We start from the raw sequence: 25,569 nt of genomic DNA on the forward strand, positions 1-25,569 counted from the left end.
AGATTTCTATTATCATTACGACAGGCGTAACGTAATACAGGCGTAAAAAACAAAACTTCTGACATCATCAAACAATCAAAAAATCTTCATCTGACGAGAAAGTAAAATCGTCGATACATCCGCCGAAGATATCTAACGCCAGTGACGCCATGATTTCAATTAATAGGATTTCACTTATAACACAATTACGTTTACGCCACGCTTGATGTCCAGAACTCTACGCGTCTCGTACTCGTAACGTTTTTATGATACGCTGACGACGCTTACGCTTACACTCCGTGTGCTCAGGGTCTAATCGTACCACACGGAGGTGGGTGCCCTTGCTAGTAAGTTTAGAGCCATTTTTAATTGTGAGGCTGAAATGCAATATTTGTTTTGCGGCCAGGTATTATATTTCAAGGTAATAATTCTGGGATTGCATTCAGCAACCACCAATAAAAATGAATAAATTTAGTTATGTTGTAGTCTTAAGGTTGTGTAAACAAATGTAAAATCTTGCATGATTTAACAATAATTTTTTTTGATAATTGCCAATGAATAATACTTAATATACCAATGCTATAAAAATGTAAACATGAGCGCAAGAAAACAACATGTTTTCAATCTAATTCCGATACGTGTTTTGCTCTCAAGTCCACCATTTATACACAACTTGTTGACTACGGAACCCTAATAAACCTTAAATATATTATAAAAATGATTTTAGTCATTAAATAATTAGTACAATAAGCACGTAGATACCAAAATTGTAGTAGGTACCTTTTGGATGCCTAAGGCAACAATCGTTTACGCTACGATAACGAAACGCTTTGTCTATCACTCTTCCATATTAGTGCGACGCCCCGATGGTGGCAGTTGAGTTTCCTTCGCTGTGGAACGTAAACGATTGGCTAAGTACGCTGGTCTATAGTTGAGCAGTATATTACCTAGTAAAGTTGGTGTTAACATAATACTTTACATAATACTTTGATATTAACCCTATAAGTTGGATTAATATAAAATATTACGTCAAATAATAACACGTTATTAAAAATGCAATAATAATAATAAAAACATTAATTATTAGCTACTTACTATAGTTAGCGTCTATATTGTAAACTCCTTTAATTCAAATATACCCTTTAAATTAAATAAAATCAAGAAAAACAAAAAAAAAATATGATCAATATTCATACTTCACGATAAAAGCACCTGCACAAGTAAAAAAATATTCTTTCAATGTAAACGTCTCAATACACTGCTTGTTGTTATTGCTGAGATTAATTCATCAGCACCGAACATTTGTAATTCAAATGAGGGCGAAGGGTCGCCGGCATTCGTGGAGAATGCTTTCCGCTTATCTTTTGATTGCAATTTTAACGAAAAAACACCCTTAGGGCTTGTATTCAGCTACAACCAATTTTATTTATTTAATTTAAATCTTAGTGTTCCTGGTTCTTATTTACACACTTGGACAAGTGTTAGCGTAAGTGAATGTACACTAATATTATTTTATCGTTTTAATAATATTATAACTATTTGTTACTCCCCACGTAAGAATGAAAGTGAACCAGCACACGAGTCAAATTAAATGTTGGGATAATTTTGATCAACACACGAATTAATATTGTTGTTGTATCTATAAATAGGTTATCGTCCACTTATAAACCTTGACGCGACAACTATTTTGTATGAACGCGTCTCGTCGACAATTAGAGTTCCATCTACACGCTGGTGACAGATGTAGGTGAATTTGTAAAAATTTAAACTTCAACGCTTCGACCATGAAATATACGTTCACATATGTAAATTAAAACAAATGTATGACGGTCGGCGTCAGCGTCGAGCTTGCACACTATGCGTTCCGTGACTCTCGGTTAATGTTGAAAGCCGTGGCTGCATTTGCCGTACGTACATGACACATGACAGAATATGCACTGATAAAGATTGATACTCCGGCAAGCTAAATGCAGTATTATTCGATAGAAACAGGCGGGAAATTGGTAGAGATCAACAATCTATATAGTTGTTTTCATAGTAAAAATTCAATTAAGTTTTTCTTTCATTCGAAAAACATTTTCTTTTAAAAGAATTGTCTTATTTTCTTCTCTTCTTTTAAACTTTACGTTATACTTTTCCTCATACAAAAATTCTCTGTTTCTCTTTGTAATACAATTTCTTCTTTGAATACATTATTGGTTGCCTGTTTAATTATAATTTTGCAGAATGTATTAAACATTTAGCGCTACGTAAAGCCAGCCGGTTTTTTTTGCTAGAGCGTTATTTTTGTAATGTGTATACACTTACATAGTTATAAGTATATATGTATGTATATACTTTATTGTACGTAGAAATAAAAACACGAAAAACACAGTTACATAGTAAATTAAATACAACAAAGGCGAACTTATCCCTGTATGGGATCTCTTCCAGTTAACCTTTGAGGAAATGAGTAAAACAGAAGTAACGGTGAATGAATGACAGACAAACAAAAGTGTACAATCACTGAAATTAATGAAATGCACATTTTGAATACCTACACATTGATACAAATATACATAGATAGAAAAATAACCATTAAATAATGCAAACATATATATATAAATAAAAATAAATAAATATTCAATATATAATATAAGTAGACATGAATTCGAACCAGAAAAGTAAAGGAAATTAAAAAAGTAGAAGTACTCAATGGAACTACCTGCATAATTCTCTATACGATTTTATTTCAGGATCAAGACAATCGATACAAGTAAAGCGAGGGGGTGTCGGTGCACTTAAGAGACCGTTATCGATTTTAGTCGCAAAAATGTCAAATTGATAGATTTAGCGCACGAAATTGTACACCTTTTGTTAACTATTAGAAATAACAAGTACTGGTTTCTATTAGCACGTCTTGTTCTCTTTCATTTTAATAAATCAATAGATATTACGTAACAAAAGGTGTACAATTTCAACGACTAAATCTATTCATTTTAAATTTTTGCTCTAAAATCGTTACCTACCTTCTTACCATTATTTTCTCGTCGCTTCTAAGTACTTACCTACCTTACCAAAGATTTACGAGGAACCTAAGCGGCGAACGAGGTCAAAGAGTAGGTACCTATGCGATCGTTTTTTTTCTATAAAACTTGCTGTAACAGTAAAGTGTGAGAAGAAATAGTTTCACAAAAGCCAAAAAGGTTAGTGAAAAGACATGCTATCTCGGACATAGGAAACTGCAGCATAGGTACTTATACTTCGTATTCTTCATACAAAATACATCAACTAACAAAAATTAATGGGAGCGTCAAATTTTTTTCGCGATTTCGGGGTTGGTCCCATAGTAAAAGTTGCTCACTATGACCTATATATTCACCCCGTATATTATTCCAGGTGACTAAATTAACACCCTGTATTTACCGGCCCATACAGAAGATTAATAAATAGACATGACAATTAAAAAATGTGAATCTTTTTAAGTATATTTACTAGATGTTGGTCAGCTTAACACCTATTAATTTGTGAGATGTTCATGCTAACATTCAAGTAGTCTAATGTGGTACAAAAAAGGAATTTTTTTCGTAGTAATTATAATAGTTACGAAAAACTTACCCTCCCAACAAACGGAAGGCCGGGCTTGTACCTCCTCCGCATGCTGTCCGCGAACCGCAGCTCGACGTAGTGCTGTTCACCGGCCGGAGCAGCGGGGGCCGAGCTCCCGGCGCCCGTGCCGACGGTCAGATCGATGCGCGCGGTGCTGCCGCCGCAGCGCGCCTCGATCCTCCATGTACCGGCTCGCGCGCCGCTCGCGAGTGCCGCGCTGAGCTTGCGGACACCTACAGACAAATTCAAATAGCTTTAAGCGACAGTTGAGTTTTTTCTGGTTTCGTTGGCTACAATTGAGAGTCCTTGGGACTTCTAGTATTTAATCGGTTTGTTTCCAAATAAAAACCTACTCAACATAAGAAGGTACCTACCTAATTATTTTTGACCTAGTGACAAAAGTGGCTCGACTTGCTATAGGGTGAATTGCAAAAACATGTATAAAATTAAGCTTAGTTCATTAACTGCAGGTCATGGTCAATGTCACTTGTGATTATTTTTAAGTTAATTGATCCCATAGTGAAAAGAAAATTGACCATATAAATTTCATTGTATTGTATTTATTATACATATATAATTCATGAACATAATATAAGTTTGTAGTGTACGCTAACACATAATGGAATCACTTAACTTACTTAATACTAATTACAGGTCCTTATGTTCTTACTTTTTTTTGCAATTCATCCTAAACTAAATCTTTTTATCACTTCAACCAGTTTTGAACACTAAGTTTCATAAATTGCCCATACTTTTTAGTTTTTACGGAATAAAAGAGGCAAGTAACTTTTTACATTACCAAGCTCCCGGGTAAAGAGGAGTAATGTTATGGCCCATTAGCGAATGTGAATATGAATGTGAATTTTCAGACCACTTTTTACATGGATTGAGTGGACATTACAAGCCATTCACATTATGCCAGCGGCTATATGAATTTTAGTATTAATATTCGAAATTATGTAACCCCCAATTTTCTTAATTTTTTTCAATGTTTTTAGGAGAATAATAAACATTACTTCATGAATACTTAGTTAACTGAACAATTTCACCATTTAGTGTTATGTTAAACATTTTAAACAAAACACAAAAAGGAATACACCAAACACACACGTATTAAAGTATCGTAATCGATTATCGTTCTTAATATTACAAGTATTTTTTTCTAGTTAAAGATGACTCACACTAGACCGGCCCGTGCTTGGGCCGAGGCGCCCGACACGGCATTTTCTATAACGGCTGATCGGTGTTCACTTCACGTGGCGCTGTCCATAGAAAACGAAGCGCTGGAAGCCTACCTACTGTTTATAATGTATGCAAATCTTGTTCTAATAATTATTATTTATTACTTGACGGCTTTGATACTGATACTAAAGCCGTAACCCTTAATGATATAATCGGAAATAAGAAATAAACTATTATGACGGAAAACTGGCCGGATTCCCTAGGAATTATTCAACTAAGGTGCAGAAAAAAAAGTTGAAAATTTTACTCCAAGCGGAAGACGATCGATGTTTAAAACAATTGAAAATTCAAAGACTGAGTGGCCAACTAGCGCAGTCAAATAAAAGCTCTGGTATAAAAGTGGGTCAACATTCAGCACTTTAGTTCATAGTCAACAATAACACAAGTAGTTATCAAGCTAGCCCAAGGGCCACTCGAGTGCGACTGAACCTCGCCTTACAATATTACTATTGTACTGTCGTTAAATATACTCGAATAAAATATACGACCCCCTGTTATCTCTCAAGCCTGACCTTTTCCCGGATTTCCCTTTACCATTCAATTTCTTTTATTCTCTATTGTCATAAAGCTATAAATAAAGTTATTGGCTTAATATAAGTATATATTGTGTGCTTTAGTTTATTTTTAAATAATATCTATTTTTTGTTACTGAAAAGGTGCTTAGCAGGTATAAAGGTTTGTGCTCATTGCCTTATGCATTTAATAAGCTGGAGTAAATAGTGAGATTATACCTAATACTCCTCATTGGTACACCTCTGTAAAAGATATAGCATAAAGAAAAACAAATGATTAAAGATAGACGCAGACAACATGCGGCCTTATCGCTAAAGAGCGATGTCTTCCAGACAACCTTTAATAAAAAAGTGGTGAATAGGTGAGGTACGCAATGAAAAGGTGTTATACATATATATTCTATATGTTCTTGTACTATGTCGAATACATACATATATCCTTTCTGAAAAATACCTATTTAAGTATTAGACTAATTAATAATCCTTCGTGAGAAGCGCTGGTGGCCTAGCGGTAAGAGCGTGCGACTTGCGAGTTTCAATCTGGAGGTCGCGGGTTCAAACCCCGGCTCGTACCAATGAGTTTTTCGGAACTTATGTACGAAATATAATATGATATTTATTACTATGGCTAATCCCAATAAGCCTTGTCGCTTTCGTAAAAACTAGTGCCTACGCCAATTCTGGGGATTAGTTGTCAAGCGGACCCCAGGCTCTCATGAGCCGTGGCAAGAATGAATGACAACGCGAAGAAGAAGAATAATACTTAGTGACAGATTAAATCGATGTTATCGTCGTAAATATTATTATATTATCACAAGCATATTGGATCAAATGTTACTTTCGTTTATCCGATCCGAGAAAAAAATGTAAATATCGTATTTACGCCGTTATGATTACATGTACCTTATAAATACTTCCGGCAACAGCTCCGTCTTGCTCGAGAAGGGAAACAAAACAAGAAATCTTAATTACTTATTCTGTTTTATTATCAGACACAATTCCACTTATATTTAATGAAGTATTCTACTGAAGTGTCTTTTACCTTGAGAAATCTTGTATTATAATCACGGTTAGAATTAAGGACCATTCATTCTAACTGAACGTTTCATCCTGGCAAATCCGATGAGGTGTAAAATATGAGCTTGAATGTTTAAAAAGGTAATATCTGAAGCTTGACATCGAACCAAGAGTTCTAACGCTGGATATACAGTACTTGTTTAGTTAATCTAAAACTATTTAATCAAACCGTTAATGTTCAGGTCACAAATATGAGATTTGTACTTACCTATTTTATTTCAATACAGACTATTTTTACAGTGGGTCAAAAAATATTTTGATAGTATTTTAAAACCATCTTTTATTGTTTGTTTACAATCGCAACTGAATGACAGGCATCAAACCTCACGATGAAATTTGAATTTCCGCCTGTTAAAAATAAACAACACACATACTGTGGAATGTAGAGGTAAGGAGAACAATCTCTTATGGGAGAACTGTTGCTAAACTGTCCAGCTGGCAGCTGTAAATAATAGTTCGAAATCTCTTCGGTTGCACTAGGGTAGCACAAGGACATGACATGAACTTAGTCGTTATTCGGGGAGTGAAGTGCGCTATTAGCGATGTGATTTTTTCTATCAAAGTAAAAAAAAAATCGTGGTGTATTGTGGCGCTACCTATTTAAGGATTTTTGATGGATACTTTTTGTACACATAGATTGTTCTTCGTACCTCTACCCTCCATAATACGTACCGCATGAACGTTGTCAATAAGAACGTAAATGTTGATCAGTTGCCTCTAGACTCACTGTCATTAACCAAAAATGCAAACAAGCTTTACAGGATGTTACAAAGACCTTTAACCCTGTGCAAAAAATGGTACTTGAAAAATTAATGTAATAATTGTATGCCACAAAACAGATACATAAGCTAATAAAAAGCATGTAATTACATAAGTATATTAATTCTCCATCCACCAGTTCGAACAAATGGCTTTCGTAGGTATATATATAGTAATTTTTAAAATGTATAAAGCTTTACAAGATGTCAACGATCATATTTCCAACTTCTCCCTACTCAATCCTAAAGGTCCTCAAAATTATGACGCCAAACACGTAACGCAAGAAGCTCCATAGCAGGCTATCATCGCGTTAGACGGGCGACAGTCGTGGGTTTGATTAATTACTTTTGTGAACCCTCTCAAAAGTCACGAGCTATAAATAATGGTCGGCCAGAACTTGGACAGTGGTTATGCGTCTTTTGGTCACGTACCTACCGTGGCTGTGGAGCCTACGCGTCGCTAGTACCTAGTGAATGTAAATTTCATTTGAGTCGAAAAGAAAGTTCGTATATATTAGCGATATAACTATTTCATTCCAATTAAATAATGTATGAATGCATGACATTCTTATATATTTTCATCACACTTGCCCGAAAAAGATCTTATTTCATGCAGGTGTGCCGCAGGACAAAGGCCAATTTTTTTCCCGCGGGAGCTATGCATTGTGAAAAAAAGCTATAACTCCCTAGAGTTATAGCTTTTTTTAAATTATGTCACTTATTCATACAAACCAAGTAGCATAAATGAGTTTTACTTTTAAAATACTGACGTTTATAATTTAATATTTTTGTTTAATTTGATTAATTTATAAGCCGTTTAATATATTTTTACATAATATCCAATCGTGCCTTCGATGCCTCACCTGCCAAGAAATTATAAAATGGCGGACGAATGTTTGATATGTCACCGTATTTAATAATTATTTCGCTCAAAATTTAGTTTTTTCTTCGCAAGTGCGATGAAAAACATTGTGTGTAACGCCGGGGGTAAGAATTTTGCAAACTCGAGTATTTCATTCCCTTCAGCCTGCGGCTCCCTCATGTCTCTCTCTCATTATAAACGTGGTCAGGTTCCTATACTTATTAGTAGATACACCGAAACAAAGACTGATAATAAATAAATAAATAAATAATAAATATTATAGGACATTTATTACACAAATTGACTAAGTCCCACAGTAAGCTCAATAAGGCTTGTGTTGAGGGTACTTAGACAACGATATATATAATATATAAATATTTATAAATACTTAAATACATAGAAAACACCCATGACTCAGGAACAAATATCCATGCTCATCACACGAATAAATGCCCTTACCAGGATTTGAACCCGGGACCATCAGCTTCGTAGGCAGGGTCACTACCCACTAGGCCAAACCGGTCGTCAAAACTGATATTTAGAACAATTCAATTTGTTCGTGATTAATACTCTAAAACTGGAGTTGATTTTATTTAAAAATGGCTCTTAAAAACATTAATTATATTTGAATTTTGAAGCCCATGCAAATTTATTTACTTGGCAAGCAACAGATTTTGCGAGTAACAAGTCAATCGCGTGTCAAGGCGAAATCCAATCTATCATAATTTGACAGGGGTAGGCACCAAGTTGACAGCGAAAGGCTTTTATGCAAGACTGTCACCTGGTTCAATGAGAAATGCTAGAGCATTGAAAATTCAAAAATGTTATTTTACTTCTAAAAAGGGGCCCATTTACAAGTATCCGTATGGTATTAAGACACAGACACAAAATTTTAAATGGTATTATGAGAACACACTAGGTAATCATAATTACCTAATATCATTCTTAATATTCAAATTGGGCCACTGAAACAAAAAAAAAAAAACTAATTAACTATTACATTTTGTTATTAGCGACCTAACGCTTAAATGTAGTGTTTATATTATTATTTTTTACACATTTTAATCAAGAAGCTTAAACACGAGAATATGTATAATGAATAGTTTTAGCATAAAATAGCTTAATATGCCGAGGGATCTGGCAGGCAAAATTTTTAACTGTAGAAGTATTATATTTTATTAATTGAGATAAAAGGTAAAAATTCGCGCGACGCCCATATCTTCTGTCGCAAGTTTCGCGCGGCGCGCCAAATCTTTTGTTTTATTCTAATTTCCTAGCTTTATGACAACTACCCTATATAACAAGAGTAGGTACGAGTACGAAATAAACATGTTGTTATATTTAAAAAACTAAATGAATGAAAGTGAATTAATTTAAAAAATTAATTTACTTAAATTATTACATTTCTGGAAATTGAAACAGGTCAGGTTTTCTACATTCTAATAGTTCACCATGTGAAAGTACCTATTTGAGATGAGAGAAAATTGACAACTTGTTTTCGTTTCCCGAATGAATACCTACTTCATTTGATTACGTTGCACTTTAGTCTTCCTTGCACAATAAAGGCAAAAGAGAGTTTTAATTTAACTTTCGTTGCAGGTATTACTCGTAAAACAAACACAATTTGTGAATCTAAATAACTTCAATCGTGCTCAAAGTCGGCAGCAAATAACAAAAGTTGGCAAGCAATTAGAAAGAATTGTTCACGGTTCAGATCTGAACCTGTATAAGTCGAGCCTTTGATAAATGATCTATCGTAGTTTAATCTATGCTAAATGCAATCTGAAGGTAATTTGTTCATTTTCTGTCAATTAATAAACAGGTGCCATCTTGCCAATTTATGTGCAGCCAATTAGTCAAAACTAGTTTTCACAAATCGAAAAAAAATTGCAGATCCATGCAATCGTAAACTAAACAAATAACGAAAAATTTTAATATTTTACACCTTACGTTATAAATGATACTTGAGTTATTGTTTCTACTGTAAATATTACGGCACCAACCTAACTACTTTTATATCGACCTGGCTAAATGCATCTCTTAAGTACCAGGCATAATTTCCCTTTAATTTTTAGCAATAAGTAAGAAGGTATGGACTATTTCCAATCACTTTAAGCTATTTCAAATAAAATGTTAAATGTAGGTACCATCATTCACCGCGACGAGTGTTATAAACTGTTTAACAACATAGGTATTTGATATTTGACTTAATTGAGCTTTAAGAATTTCATTATTATTATAAAATTTTATAGATAGGAAATTACAATTGTTAATTTCACGAATACTCTTGGTAAGTTCCTGTTTAAAATCTAAATTATATTCTCGTTACACCTGTCTACCGGTTTCCGTAATTATTCGTGGAATTTGATTTATCAAGTAGCGCTGCCAACCGTATCCACAGAAGACCCATTCGCTAAAGTTTGTTTCAAACATGACACAAAACTATTTACTTTGAATAGTTACTTTGGACTTCGCAAGCTCATTTAAGGAGGCAAAGTTAATTAAGTTCCTGATAAGAATGGTTCGAAAGTGGTTTGCCGGCTGTCTTCAAACTTTACAGTCCGTAATTGAGAAAATTTTAGTCTCACTTCCCTCACCAAAAATATATTGTTCTATGACAAAATGATAGTAAGGTACCTTCCGGCTATATCTACGGTATATGATTCGAATTATTTTACTCTGTAGGGTAAAACGAGGTTGAAACAGAAATTTTATACCTTTGAGCATAAAACAATTATGTATTTTTTGCCATATAGTGGGAATTTACAGTTATTTTCTGGGAAAGGAACATTCGAGGAAATTTCAAAGTAATTTGAATTCCTACCATCACACGGTAGACCAGTCTATCCCAACATGCCGTCTGGAAATCGAATCTGTCAAAGTCGGAAGGTCTCTAAGCTGTATAGGGTATAACAAGAAAACGCTTTTAGTGTGAGAATGATCACCTCTAGCTCTTGTTTATGTAACAGGAGTTGCGAGCGCACTTACATTTTAAAATAAGATACATTTTAAATACCTACTACGAAAACATGTCCGCAAACGTAAAGCAGTGGTAACATTAATTAATAACAGATGTTTTAGGTTTCTATAAGTTCGCCCGCCCATGCAAAAAGTAAGCACTGCTACTATGTGACCTCCAATATTGCTGTCCGCAAAATAATATATAAGTACCTGATGTATATTTTCGGTTTCAATTCATATCGTAAAGCAACGCCTACATCAATTAATTTCGTATACAGGGTGATTCATGAGACGTGAGCAGGTCCAAGCCTACACAATCAGTAAATGTTAATGAATCGTTCACAGTCATATTTAAGTAAATCAATTACGCTTTTTTCTGTTATCTAACTTTTTTTAAAGAACAAATTTGATGTTCTACAATCATGGACACCCTACAACACTTAATTAACGAAGATAAAACTTCTTTACCCGTTATGACAGTATTTTGATTATGAAGAAAATAAAATGTCACACTTGAGTGAGATACGATTTTTCTAAAGTAACCAGACTCCGATGACATTCAATTTGTCACTTGTTATGGATAAAACAAATAGGGTGACCATAACAGTCGTAAATAAAATAAAATAAAAATTTTGAAGAGAAAAAAATAATTTAACGTTAATCTCACAAATACTGGAACGAAACAGTTACTAATAACTTACTGAATACGCAGGCTTGATCCTGCTCACGTCTCCTGAATCACCCTGTATACATAATATTATTCTTTAGTTGTTTGAAAATATCGCTTATATTTAAAGCTACAAACACTTACCTTCATCCATGGACAGCTGATCCCATATGGCCACTTTGGTGCCGGCCGGGTCTCGCAGCGCCACGTACGCCAGCTCTCTGTGGACCAGGCGCAAATCGTGGTCGAGGGCCAGAATCCAGAAAGTTACTGTAACAATAATCAAATATTAGGGCCCTATATTACAAAAAATTGTAGAAGTAAGTACCTAAAGCCTCTGAAAGGACCTAAAGTGCACCCTCTAGAATATCTATTCGTTTAATCAAGTAAAGGTTCTCATCGGTTCACCCCTAAATTTGTGTGAGAGAAACGCATCATACAGAGAGGTGGCGGGGCACAATGCAAAGAGCTCTGAAACGATCCCATGACTTCGATTACTCTGCCAAGAATATACGATTACGAAGAAGGGAGCTTGTTTTATAGGTTTTTAGCGATGATACGATAAATTTAATACGGTGCGTTAGCGTAACTTCGGAAAATGGTTAATTTCCAAAATATGCATGTATAAGTACATATCTAGTAAATTGTAAACACTAACCCCCTTATTCATAAACGTACGTATACTAAAGTTACGGTGCCGCTAATCATCGTTTGTCCCTTTCCATCATACCAATACGTCGGAAAGGGACAAACGATTATCAGCTCGTAACTTTAGTAGGTACACGTTTATGAGTAAGGGGGTAAAAAGTTTGGCAATACTTGCATCTTACGCCTCTGCTACGCTTACTATGGTACCTTGATAGGTGTTAACACATTCACTGCCAACGTTTTCATAGCGCTACGCTCGTAGCCGACCCTAGCGTTTCCTCGCTTTGTAGAGGAGCGGGTTCTCGGCACTCAATGTGTTAATATTGGTACAGTACAATCGTTCTTCATGTCTATCCTTAGAAGATAAGTTAGTAAAAATATTATTTTTAAGCGTTTTAAATTATTAAGATTGTTAGCAATTTTTTTATGCAGACTCAAAATTAAAATAATAACTTATTTCTAATATATTTATCTACATATGTCACCGCTTATTAACCGCGAAGCACTATATTATTTTCTTCTCTGAAAAGCTTTGCCTCATATCAATTTAAGGATTCCCATAAACAACTGAGCTGCACAGGACATAAAAGACATCGTAAAACCAACATAAAGCAAAACAAAAATTAATGACTCAGAGATCGTAAATCGTAAAACAGTGGCTCGAGATTGTTACATGGCGTAATTAATTATTTAAACATTTACTTGGCGTAAATATTTTCTTTTTTTTTTGTATGCTCTCTTACGATTAAGTATTCCAATAATGATAACGTTATGTTAATTATTTTAACTGATATGTTTTTTATATTCGCTATGTGCACGACTGTAACGCAACCTAGCGTCCGCAAGTCTAGGGGAAAACATCAATTCACTAGATCTTATAAAACTACTCCAAAATTACTTTGAATTGACTTTGATCTATCAATAGAGTGATTCTTGAGGAAAGCTTAGGTATATAACTTGTTAAGGTTTTGTGAAAATTGGTTGAAATACACCGTGTTTTTTTTGATTTGCGTTAATTTCGAGGGTGCATTCCTGAGCTTAAATTAAGTAACTTTCTCAAAGATACCGATATTCTAACTAACTCCATTTCGGAGATAATCAATCATAATTTTTTATATTATAAGACCCTTACGAGCGTGTACACTTGCTTTAGGACCTGTTTACTTATTAGTTAGTGTTTAGTGCGAGTTCATACATTTGCTACTAAACGTACGTACTATCTCGGACGATCGATGTTAGAAATGACATTGATATGTCACAGTTTTCAATTGTTTGGTTGAGTTAAATGTAATGCCCGTGTTACAACAACGCTATATGCAATATTTAGTTACTTTTTATAAAAATAAAAATAGTAAAAAAAAAAACAAAAAAAAATATTTTTTTTGAAAATTAACTATGCCATTTAGTTTCCTTAAACGTACTTACCGAAACCCCGGAGTTAACGCAATTCAATAAAAACACGGTGTATAACGATGTTGTCGGAAAACATCACGCTGGCTAGGAGCTTTAATCGAAAACACGGCCTAATCCGTTTGAGCTATAACAACACAATGTATGGTGGGGTTGTTTCTCATTCATAGGTCTACAAAAAAGTCCGCGATGTTAAATGTCTATCTTTTAAAGATAACTTACTTTACCCATTCTTAATTTCTAGAAAAATATCACGTAGTATGTGACATTTGCACGGATACAGTATTAATAATTATCAAATTAAATACGTTAGTTATATTAAGCATTTCATACACATTACAATAGTCCCTTACACCATACAATTTAAATGAATATTTCAGAAGAAATCGTAAATTAAAGTTTCATTTCGAGCCATATAACTTGTACGAAATGATAAAGACGCTATCCGCAGTTAGTTCTAATTTTTACCACCTTATGTGCTGGGGACGCTTAACTAACACCCACCATGCGCTTCGCACGGTGTCAATAATGCCGCGTGCTTCATTGTTGTAGAGGCGCTAATTATTGTTTTTGTGTATTAGTTATATTCACATAAAAATTGCCATCTATTTGCTATTCACAATTTGTAAACGTAAAATAAGACTTTTCTAACTACTGTCTGAACTCTGTTTTATACATTTGGCTGATCAGATGGTGATGTTCTCTATAGAAGAGCCGCGAACTACAGCTAGGCATTAAAAACACCCTGTATAACTCTTTATAATAATAAAACCAACCGAACCATCGCAACTGACCACACTCCATACGGTACGGAATGAAATGTGTTGAGCGTTTTTCGACTTAAAATACGTGAGTGACCCGTTTTTAATTTTATTTAATATGTATGTATACCTACTGTTAGATATATTTATGTGTATACAACTCTGCTGTACAGTAATATAAAATATACAAAAGCTTATGATGAACATATTATAAGTTAAAATAGACATGTAAACCATATAAGTACCTACAGTTGCAAAACACAATACCAAATTCGGATCGCCCGTAGTACCATTTATTACTAAACGGTACAAAAGCAGTTTCCATAATGTATGGGGTATAATTAATTATACAAAGTTACCAGTAGGTACCCAAGTTGGACAATAAACAGAAAGTTACCAAGGTCCAAGTTTCGTAACGATTATGGGAATTTCAGCGGGATAACGTTTTTGCATGCAAGCTAACGAGGTATTCAGTAAGACGTACGAACGGTCCGCGGTGAGAATTTACCTAGTTTCAGACTCAAATTGGTTTGCATGAAATGCATGGAAAATAATTCCGGTTTCCGCGCTTACTCGATGAATCAAAACCTGCATCACTTGGGACAGATACAGTGTAATGTGCGCTTTATAGAGCAAATAGATAAATAAATACTTATATTCATATATTATATATTTCGTCGCATTGTACAAGCTTTGCTTAACTTGGAGCTAGGTTGATCTGTGTAAGATGTCCGCTTATATTTATTTATTAACATTTTGAAGGAATAAAGCGAAAAAAAAATAGAGCCTATACCAATAGGTATTTGTGAGTATTTCATCTGTTATGGATTGTTCCAAAAAAGCCCAAGAAAATAATTTGTTAATTTGTTTGTCTCTACGAAAATGTACTCATACCTACTTGTCGTTCACTGTAATTAAACAAACGTATTTAAGATGAGGATTTATCGGCAAAAGGCTAAACTTTGTAGACTTTGTTTTTCACGTTCTTGAAAGTGGTCAAACAAGTAAAAAATGTGAGGGTATCACACCCTCAGTTAAAGTTAATAAAGTTATAGATTGTATCAGTTTTAATAAATCTGTCCTTAGATAAATTTGACAGCTTAAATCCGACATTAGACAATCCAATTACCACAAAACATATTTGTACGTGTTTTCAATATTATACGCCGCCATAGAGCTGTCAAACGTGCTGGGACATTTTTTTTAATTTACAACTAACACTTCTACAATTAATATATCTTTTGTGTAGACTAAAAACTCACTTGTCTCCCCTGGCCTGTAGTGGTGCCTAGCGGGCCGCACGATGACATCCCTGACGGGGCCCAGCAGCCGAATGACGCTGTGGCTCTTCGCAGTGCATTCGTCGTTCCCAACGCACCCCACGGTGGTGTGGAGGGTGCAGTGAGTAGCAGGGGATAACGGTATCTTCAGCGGTATGATGCCGTAACCTGAAACAATTCAATACGTTACTGATATGAAAAAATAACCATGTGCCTTTCGGATCACGCGTAATGGGGGGTTTCGCACCTTATTTTTTATTTATTGTTGTTAACTTACAGGTCAATTAAAACTTACAATGAAATCAACAAATACATGTATCTATGAGCGAAATGTACAATTAATAATCGATTCAAATAGGCATCATTATGGCAGTGTACGTTTGAATAGGCCTGTCAGTCTTTCTCCGAGACCACAGGTGCAATTTTGCGCTCCAACGTGCATAGTGCATCGTTTTTCTAGATTTTTCAAAAAAGTAAATTTATTGAGTAGTCCACGGACTTTCATCACATCATTCGACGCGATAGGTATAACTGATAAAAGAAATCCACCGTTTTGATGATTGCGAGAATATCACACGTAGTTGTCAAAATAACTAAGTAAACAAACTGATTGAAAATATGATTTTGTAAACAGCTAAACAAAATGCGTTTTGCAACAACTTCATGCTTAGCCATTATTGCAGGCGGTTGGTACAGAAGTTGCACAGTGATTTTATATTGGATCTAAAACTAAGTGGTTTATATAAATCATTTCACATACTGAATATTATAAAAATCAGTTTCATGCACCAAAGCCTTCAATCAGTCTATAACTGACCACAATTAAGCCTCAGTTAAACAGTACCAGTAATTTCCACTTACCACCCTCGTAAACCAGAAATATTTATGTCAAAAAGTGATACCTAACGAACATTTTTCATGAAATCTACGAATAATAAAAAAACATGTCGTTTTCAAGTGATGCGTTAAGAGGGTTCAAAGGTCTTTCTCGAGTGTTGGATGAAGTAATCAATCAAACACTTTCTGTACACATTTTACGAGTAGTTGTACGATTTTGGGATCTTTTTATAAGCTTTTATTTAGTTTCACTTGTCCCGTTGTATGTGACCTTTTCTGTCTTAAGTTATTACGTAATAAGATAACCTAACAACATCTTAAAGTGACCATATATCAATATTAAAAATCTTTTATGTTTTAAATAAACAGAATGACTTGGCCATCGCATGAAAACACAATGAATCTCACAAGTAATACATATTATATTAAATTAGACTATTTAGTGCGATGGCAATCGCAGTCAATCAAAAAGATTTTTAATATTGATATGGTCACTATAAGATGTTGTTAGGTAAGCTAATTACATAAATAACTTAAGACAGAAGAGACTGAATAAATTAATCGACTTGGTTATTACATGGATCTTACAACTTTTACGGTAGAAGAACTGAGTTGCGAGACTTGTTTTTTTTTTTACGAGTTATGTTTTTGATGGCATAAAGTAGTATATTACGCATGATAGGCAGGCAATTATGAACGTGACAGTTATTAAGCACTAGGATCAATAAAATTGAATTCAAATTAAAGCCTTGTATGAAGCCAGATTATAATACACATTTGATATACAGTAATAAGTGTGCTTGTTGCAATTCCCACTCAACCAAACATATTAGTAAATAGGTATATTAAATTGATAATTTATGCTAGGTACACCTAGTCGCAAAATTGCATTGTAAGCAATGATATTATAACTAAAGATAGGTCATAGGCGTTCCAGAATTGAAGCGCTTACCTTGTAAATATTGTACAAGTTGCCTTAAGACGCATCTAGGCAAGCGAGAAATGTGCACGTGCTAATAAGCTCCCGCACACAGAAAGAGATAAGCTCATGTTTAACTACGAGTATGACAAAGATGAACGAAATGGGAAAATTAATCAAAAATAACAGATTTCTTCGTAGGTATAGAAATAAATATGGAAGTATTATTTGTGCTCCTTATGTATGATTATAACCCATCTTTAGTTATATAATATCATTGATAGTAAGTTTATGAATGAATTCAATTCATGGCGTCATAATTTTTGTCCATACAATTTTGCAGGTCGCGGTACGTCTGATGTCGATTTGTTTCAATAGTATCAATAAGTACCGAAGTCATAATTTTCTCAATTTTCTTAAATTTTAACAATAAAATAGGAATAATGCTAATTTGAGAAATTTGTGTTAACATTGGAGTATGAAATATTTACACGCGCGCAGCGAAACTAATGTAAAAAATCATCTCTACCAGGAATTTCACTAAATTACTTATTTCATAAATATAAATTATTTTAATATTTCATTTAGGTATGGATTTGTTTATAGTTACTTACAAAAGAAGGCATCCGATTACACAAAGCCTTTCCAAGGTGACTGCTGGAATATAAGAAAAACATCTTCGCTTCTTATTTTCCAATAACTTATTCATGACTTTTTTGCTAACTTTTATGGGAAGTTTTCGTTTCTGCATTTATTTATGCCATTCACGGCGTCTCATTATATTTATTTGCATTCATGTATTCATCACACTGATGTGATTTTTTTATTTAATTAGGAGGAAAACGAGCATACGAATCGCCTGAGGGTTGTGCGTTGTCGGCTTGTAAGATAGGACTACCGTAAAATGGTGCTAACTACTTTGCTCTAATAGTTGCTCCACTTTAAGGAAATTTTAAATATTTTTAAACTATTTATTATTAAATATTCAGACGCAGTGATATAAAGCTGAACATCTTATCTCACGCAATTTTATCGGTAAATCGTCATAAAATATTGTTTAATATATATGAAGCGATGTATAAGGAGCAAAAGATACCCATTGTTTGGGGTATTTTGCTCCTACCTATAGTTTATTTAGGGGCATACAGTTACTCTCTTGTACTCAATTACGTTTATCTGAGTATAAAATAATAACATACACATATATATTATATTTGAATATATTAGATTAGATGTTAAGTAATTTTACTGAATTAGAGCATAGTTACCCAGCGTCGAGCAAAGTAGCACCATTTATGGTACTTAAAACAAAAATATGTACATCTCCTGAGGATGCCTCTAGAGAGGCGAAACACGTGTCTAGTTTTGTATTCCCGGTGGTGTGCGTTCATATTTCTTTGCGTATTTACACTACCGTCAAAAAGTTTAAGACCAAACACAATTTTTAGTTTCATTTTCAGGAACACATTTGATCGGTAACCTATTTGTTTTGAAGAAGTCATTTATCCCAAACATTCGGCATAGATCTATAGAGGCTACACAGCTAATAAAGAACAGTGAGGTGTGTTAAAAACATGATTCGGCCACCGCAATCACCAGACCTTAACCTGATCGAGCTTTCATGGAATGAACTCGACCGTAGGGTCCGAAAACAATGTCCGACATCAGCAAAAACTCTATGGGAGATACTGCAATATGAGTGGAAATCCATAATCCAAGAAACGCTACTACACAAACTTGTAGAAAGAAAGTCAAGATTACTCTGTAGTGGAAAAGCGTGAAGTATGGAGTATGGAATTAAAAGGAGTGAAATCTCTTATGGGAGAACTGTTGCAAAAGTGTCCAGCTGTCAGCTATAAATAATAGTTCCAAATCTCTCCAGAGTAGCGCTAGAGTAGCTAAGAACCTAGGCGTTATTGATGGAGTGAAGTGCGCTGTCTATGATTTGATTTTTTTTTCATGTATTCTAGGTATTGTAGCGCCACCAATTTAAGGTATTTTGATGACACTTTTTGGTGCATGGAGATTTCATTCCTTACCTCCACCTTCCATAGCGTCGAGGATTTTTCGATGAGAAACTGTGAAAGAAACTTTTTATTATGAGGTATATATATGCCTTTTTTTAATAAATTCTGATTTATAAATTATTTAACGCTTACTCTTTCGGATTGTAGGTATCTACTGCAAAGTAGTATTTTCGTAATAAAATCATTAAAATGTTGATTATTTGCATATTTTGGTTTTGGTTTGGTCACCTTTTGACGGTAGTGTATTTTTGCGGTGGGAGGGTGGGAATATTAATTGTATGTAAAAATACGAAAGCAAGTATAACAGATTGGTACTGATTGACTAGCACGTTATCTTTTCGCGGATAAGCAAAGTAGTATTTTTTGTTTTAATTTATATGGATTTCCGCAAATTAGCGTCTGATTCTATTCATTATTTTATGGTACGTTTTTAAATTGAAGGTTTCAAGATCGGTGTATCGGTCCAGAAATACCACTTCATTCCACAGTTCCGCTAGTTCAGCTATGATTTCTAGGAAGTTTCTGGAGAAACGCACAGATGAGGTCTTCCAACCATCTAATTGGTGACTAAGGAAATGTTATCGCGTAGAGAGATCGCGGAAAGCAGCAGGGATTAATACGAACAATTCCTCGGAGCACTTCCCGTTATACATGCGATATAAAATTAAAGGCGATGCTTGGCCAAGGAGTCAAGCCGATCTAATATATGCTGGCAGCCAACAATGCAAAGAAACTGGTACTAGGGTGCCGGTGCACACAGATGAGAACAGTATCCCATATGTGGGCGAATCTGCGCCTTGTAAAGCTTAAGGCGGTAGGCCAGTGTGAAATACTGTCACGATGTGTTGAGCACACCAAGCTTTTTCGAGGCTAGTTTGGCCTTAGTCTCTAAATGGCCGCGGAACTGGACTTCAATTGAGATGTAGACGCCAAGAATACTGGCTACCTGTACCAAGTTTTAACCATTTCTTAGAAAAACATAAGTCAAAACGACGTATAAATACATGTGTTTATTTTGTACTAGAAATGGGGCACTTGGCACTGAAAGTCTTAACACAAACGATAATGTGGTTTAAGGTTATAGCACGTTTATGAAAATTAAGTAAGCAAGGTATCAACTTGAGTTGTTTTGAGCTAATTCTTTATGTGCTTTTTTTTGTTACTTATTTTCTTGTTTGATATTGCAATGAATTGAATATTAATAATAATATATGTAATGGCAATGTTTGTACGCGATGCAAGTAAATATTCAAAGGCTTAACATTAATCTGAGTTAAAACGGAAAAACCAAACAACTCGTATTCCTTTCCACAATATAATAAGTCTTACCTCTAATGGCATCTAGTTCACTTAAGTGCTACAAGATCGAGCAGATATTTTTAACATCTTTTCCATTTGGAGATGCACCAAGTGGTTTTATTATCGAATAGCATTCGCTGCTTAAATGAAATGTTCTCCATATTTCAGTGACTTTAGATTTATTTTTCGTTTATGTTTGAGAAAAAGTTTAAGTACGATTTATATCAGCAGCGGGTTACATATGTATGAAAATATCTTCAATAGAAATGAATGGTGATTGCACATGTCAATTCGTTTTAAGTCTCATTTTCATTTAACAAGGTAATATGTAGAATCTAACGACCTAATGTTTAATTCACAAGGACTAAATAAGGTGACATGCTACAACGTAATGCTACGAGCGAAGCACCGCATGAATAACAGGCCAATTCGAGTACGCACCTGACATCAAACGGATATTAGAATCATATCGTAATCATAATTATCAGTTAGCTGTCATTCGCGCGTTTAATTTGCTCTGACTTGTCCATGCATGTATTAGTGTGAGCGAGACGCAGCGAACATGATTAAAATATCAGTTTGTTTCACAGGTGCACGTTCGAAATTGGCCCGTAAATTAAATAATATATCGCCAAAACTATTATATTGGCAATCCTGCATACAAAATATATGCAGGGGTGATAAGCTAATAGTTCAGCTGACTGAAGTTACCGCCAGTAAAAACGATACAATTAATCTACTTAAACTGGAGATCAATAGAAAAAAAAGTAAACAAACCAATTTACCTTCAATTATTTTGAAGGCCTGACCGGTCTGGCCTAGTGGGTAGTGACCCTGCCTATGAAGCCGATGGTCCCGGGTTAAAATCCTGGTAAGGGCATTTATTCCTGTGATGAGCACGGATATTTGCTCCTCAGTCATGAGCGTTTTCTATGTATTAAAGTATTTAGAAATATTTATATGTTATATATATCGTTGTCTAAGTACCCTCAACACAAGCTTTATTGAGCTTACTGTGGGACTTCAGCCAATTTGTGTAATAATGTCCTATAATTTTATTTATTTATTTAATGATTATTATTAATTCTTCGTTAACAGTTTATACAGTGTATACTTAAACCTTTTATTAATATGAATTACTAGTTAAAATATATGTTCATTATTAATATTTCAATAAAAACTACCATCGTAAAACTTTTAGGTTATACTCCAAATGCTAACAAAATCTGTCATACTTGGTTACATTATTTGCCTTTTCTATTGAACTTCACTTTACATCATATATATTTAGTGGTAATGTTAATTGGTAGGGATTTTCTAAAGCAATTTAATTACTAAGTTACTTTACTATGTGTGTGGTGGTCGTAAAACCAACCATATCGGCCCAAACCCCACGAACCCCAAACGTAATTAAAATCAAACTAAATCCTTACTAAATTAAACGCAGCATCGCAGTGACAAAACAAAAGTATTACTGGAAGCCAGTCATTAGAACGTAAATTACCTTAATCTTGGAGGAGAAAACAGCTAAGAAAGGTTGGTACAATTAAGTATATAAATAAGTTAGGTCCAGGTCAATGTTTTAATTATAGAAAGTACGCAAATATAACTAAATGATTGCACTCGCCAAATGTGCCCTTGTTTAACTATTGTAATTGGTAACTGAGATGCATATTTGTAGTGTGTAAAAAATAGTATATTCAAATTGAATTACAGGCCTATCTGAACGTACCCTGAAATCAAAATAATTTTTGAATGGTGTCATTTAGTTATCGTGCGCCTCGCTCGCGCTAATACATGTAAAAACAAGTACGAGCGAAATGCACGATATATAATCATCATCAGGTAGAAGAAAGGTTGAATAGGCATGCTAGACTATAGGAGAGCGATTTAAACTTTATAATCTTGTTATGAAACGGTTATGGATATGATCCTAACCTTTTCATAACATTTAATTCAAATCTGTTGGTGTTTTATATGTATTGAAGTATTTATATAAATATTTATATATTATATATATCGTTGTCTAAGTACCCTCAACACAAGCTTTATTGAGCTTACTGTATTATTATTAAAAAAAACTGAATCGAACCTCATGATCCTAAATTTTAATAAGAATACACACACAAAACAGATTGTAAAAGCAAGTGGCGAAATGCTACAATTATTTTAATTAATTTAAGTGGTATTGCTGTAGATATTTAATGTTTGGGCCAAGATGAACCAATTCCACCCGCTTTCTCAAAATCACCGGAGCTTGAATGATACCTATTCCTGCTCCGCGAAACGGGGCCAATTATTATCTTCCTGTTTGCTCTCAGGATTGCGGAATTACTATTCGAAATAGTATTATCAGATACTATTTGCTAACTAACAAAACGCGGAGTTATTGTTGTGGGGTATATACGTCTAATATATTATTTACAGGCAACACTTTAGCCTATTGGGTCTACGACCTGCGACCACGATTTTATAAACTTTATTTTGAAAAATAATAGTTCTAGAATTTTTCTCATATTCTCCGTTTCGCACTTGAAATTTTTTTTAATTAATATTCTAAAGGTAATTTACACTATTTTTTCAATATTTTTGAAATGTCATGAGAACGTAGAAATTCGTTCTGATAAAATATCAAGAGATTAAATAAGAAATAAATACATAAAAAAGTAATAGGTTCTAAGTCTATGAAAAAATCCGTAGGCGGGTTGTAGTTTTTCCTACGTTTTGATTTTCCAAATTATAACATACCTATCGTAAGTTAATTTTTGTTTACACGCAACTTTTTTTTTTTGATTGAGTAAGATTGATAGTGTGTAACAGAAGTAACTAAGCGGGCGAGATGTTTAAATAGATATTAAAAACTTTATTTTTAAGAGAATTAGGGCATTTGTGAATCATTTTGAACACCTCGTCTGCTTCCTCCTGAAATAAAATAATTACTCCTGAAATGGTGCATTCCATGAAAATCTAAGTGTTTTGGAGTTCATCTGTGATATCCATGAAGCACAAAGGAAGCTAGGTTAATTTCGCACTGCATGGGTAATTCGATTAGAGTAGCAATGCGCTCCACTGCGCTTTAATCTCGAAGGCATATCGAGTACAAGAAATATGACCTAGTTAGACTTAGAAGTAAAAAAAACAGGTTAGCAGTAAATATACTAAGTCAAATAAATTATGTTTACTTAGATTGGCTAAGTTCAGCCAGAACTTTCATAATAAACTAGGAAAAGCTATTATCAACATTAATCATCAGGCTCATTTCTATTTAAAATATTAAACTTTTAATTGACTTATTTTGTATGCATTTTGATTAATTTAATCATTTTTATTTGTGGTTATCAAATTTATTAAATAGGTACTTAAGTCAAAAAAGAATTTATATTGGAACTAGTATTAATAAAAATAATTATATAGTATCGAATTGATATCATATTGTTACTTGCAATAAAATATACTACCAAAGTAGATACTATGATTTCTTCAATTATTTTATTACATTTAGTATAAAATCTTATACTTTATTTGCATCATCGCCTTGAAAAACTAATAATAATCTTAAGACTATACTTTTGCGGTTTATATTATAATTCAAATGCTAGAATTAGTGCCAGCAGCAACGGCCAAGATTAAATTAACTTATGAACTGTGCAAAATAAAATAATAAATTCACATTTCATAGCAGAGAAAAATATTCCTCGCTCACTTTATGATAATTGTAGCTGAATTTGGAAATAAAACGCAATGGATTTTTTAACAATTTCTATGTAAATGAAAGTGTATTGCAGTGTATTGAAATTGACGGTTATGAAAATAACACCTACACTATACCGACACCCTACACCTTAACCTACGAGACCCCATCATCATCATCATCATCATCTCCTAGCCGTTTTCGACCACAGCGACTGCGTTCTACCGCTGACGAGACCCCAGACCCCATGTCGCTTGTGAACGACGCTACTCGTAAGTTACCTACATGTGACTCACAATTGAATGTCAATAAAATAAATAAATATTTGGGGATAATCATACGCAAATCGACCTAGCCCCAAACTAAGCAAATCTTGTACTAGGTATGGGTACCAGGCACAGACCAACGGACCGACTAGCGGTTATTATTTATTATTTCTTTGGTACTAGACAAAGATACCCACTAGACCGATAGTCATCAAACAATGAATCTAAAGTGTGGAAACCAAAGCCTATAATTATATCTATCATGTTTGAAACTTGTTTTACTAGCATGAACAAAATATTTGAGTTCTGAAATAATATAGTAGGTACTCGTTTCAACGCTATTATATAGTAATATTTAATGTCACGGCGGGAGTGGTTCAAGTAAATAACAAAACACCCAGTAAAGGATAGTTCATTAAAGCTATTGGAAAAAAATAAATTTGCAAGCTGTCTGTACTCTCTGAAAATACTATTATTATTCTAAAAGCTAAAAGTTTTCTATTTCATTTCACCGAGTATTATTTAAGAAATAGTTAAACATTTTTTTTACTTAATCACTAATTAGGTACCTAATAAAACTGCTGCAAAGAGCGATCATGACCCTTATATATTCAATTGATTATCAGCGCTATATAGATATGTAAATGTAGAATGTGTGTTATAAAGTTTGATTTCATAATCTAAAGATTACCGGAAATAATCGCTTAAATATTCTAAAAAAATATGTTTGGACTGTAATCTACGAGTAGGTAACCAAGAGAAAGGCCGCGTGACTATGCTACCTA

General features: G+C 34.0%; 1 protein-coding gene across 1 annotated transcript in view; it reads right to left on the reverse strand.

Moving 5' to 3' along the window:
- Nucleotides 1–25,569, reverse strand: part of LOC133516366 (C3 and PZP-like alpha-2-macroglobulin domain-containing protein 8) — a 286,831-nt gene that overhangs the window by 138,920 nt on the left and 122,342 nt on the right. Inside the window, exons 4-6 of the mRNA XM_061849275.1 lie at nt 15,728–15,913; nt 11,791–11,916; nt 3,577–3,800 (exon numbers count right to left, since the gene is read on the reverse strand). Coding sequence (XP_061705259.1) covers nt 3,577–3,800; nt 11,791–11,916; nt 15,728–15,913 — 536 coding nt within the window. The remainder of the gene's footprint in view (nt 1–3,576; nt 3,801–11,790; nt 11,917–15,727; nt 15,914–25,569) is intronic.

The sequence above is a fragment of the Cydia pomonella genome, chromosome 3, assembly GCF_033807575.1.
Source record: "Cydia pomonella isolate Wapato2018A chromosome 3, ilCydPomo1, whole genome shotgun sequence".
NCBI classification, from domain to species: domain Eukaryota; kingdom Metazoa; phylum Arthropoda; class Insecta; order Lepidoptera; family Tortricidae; genus Cydia; species Cydia pomonella.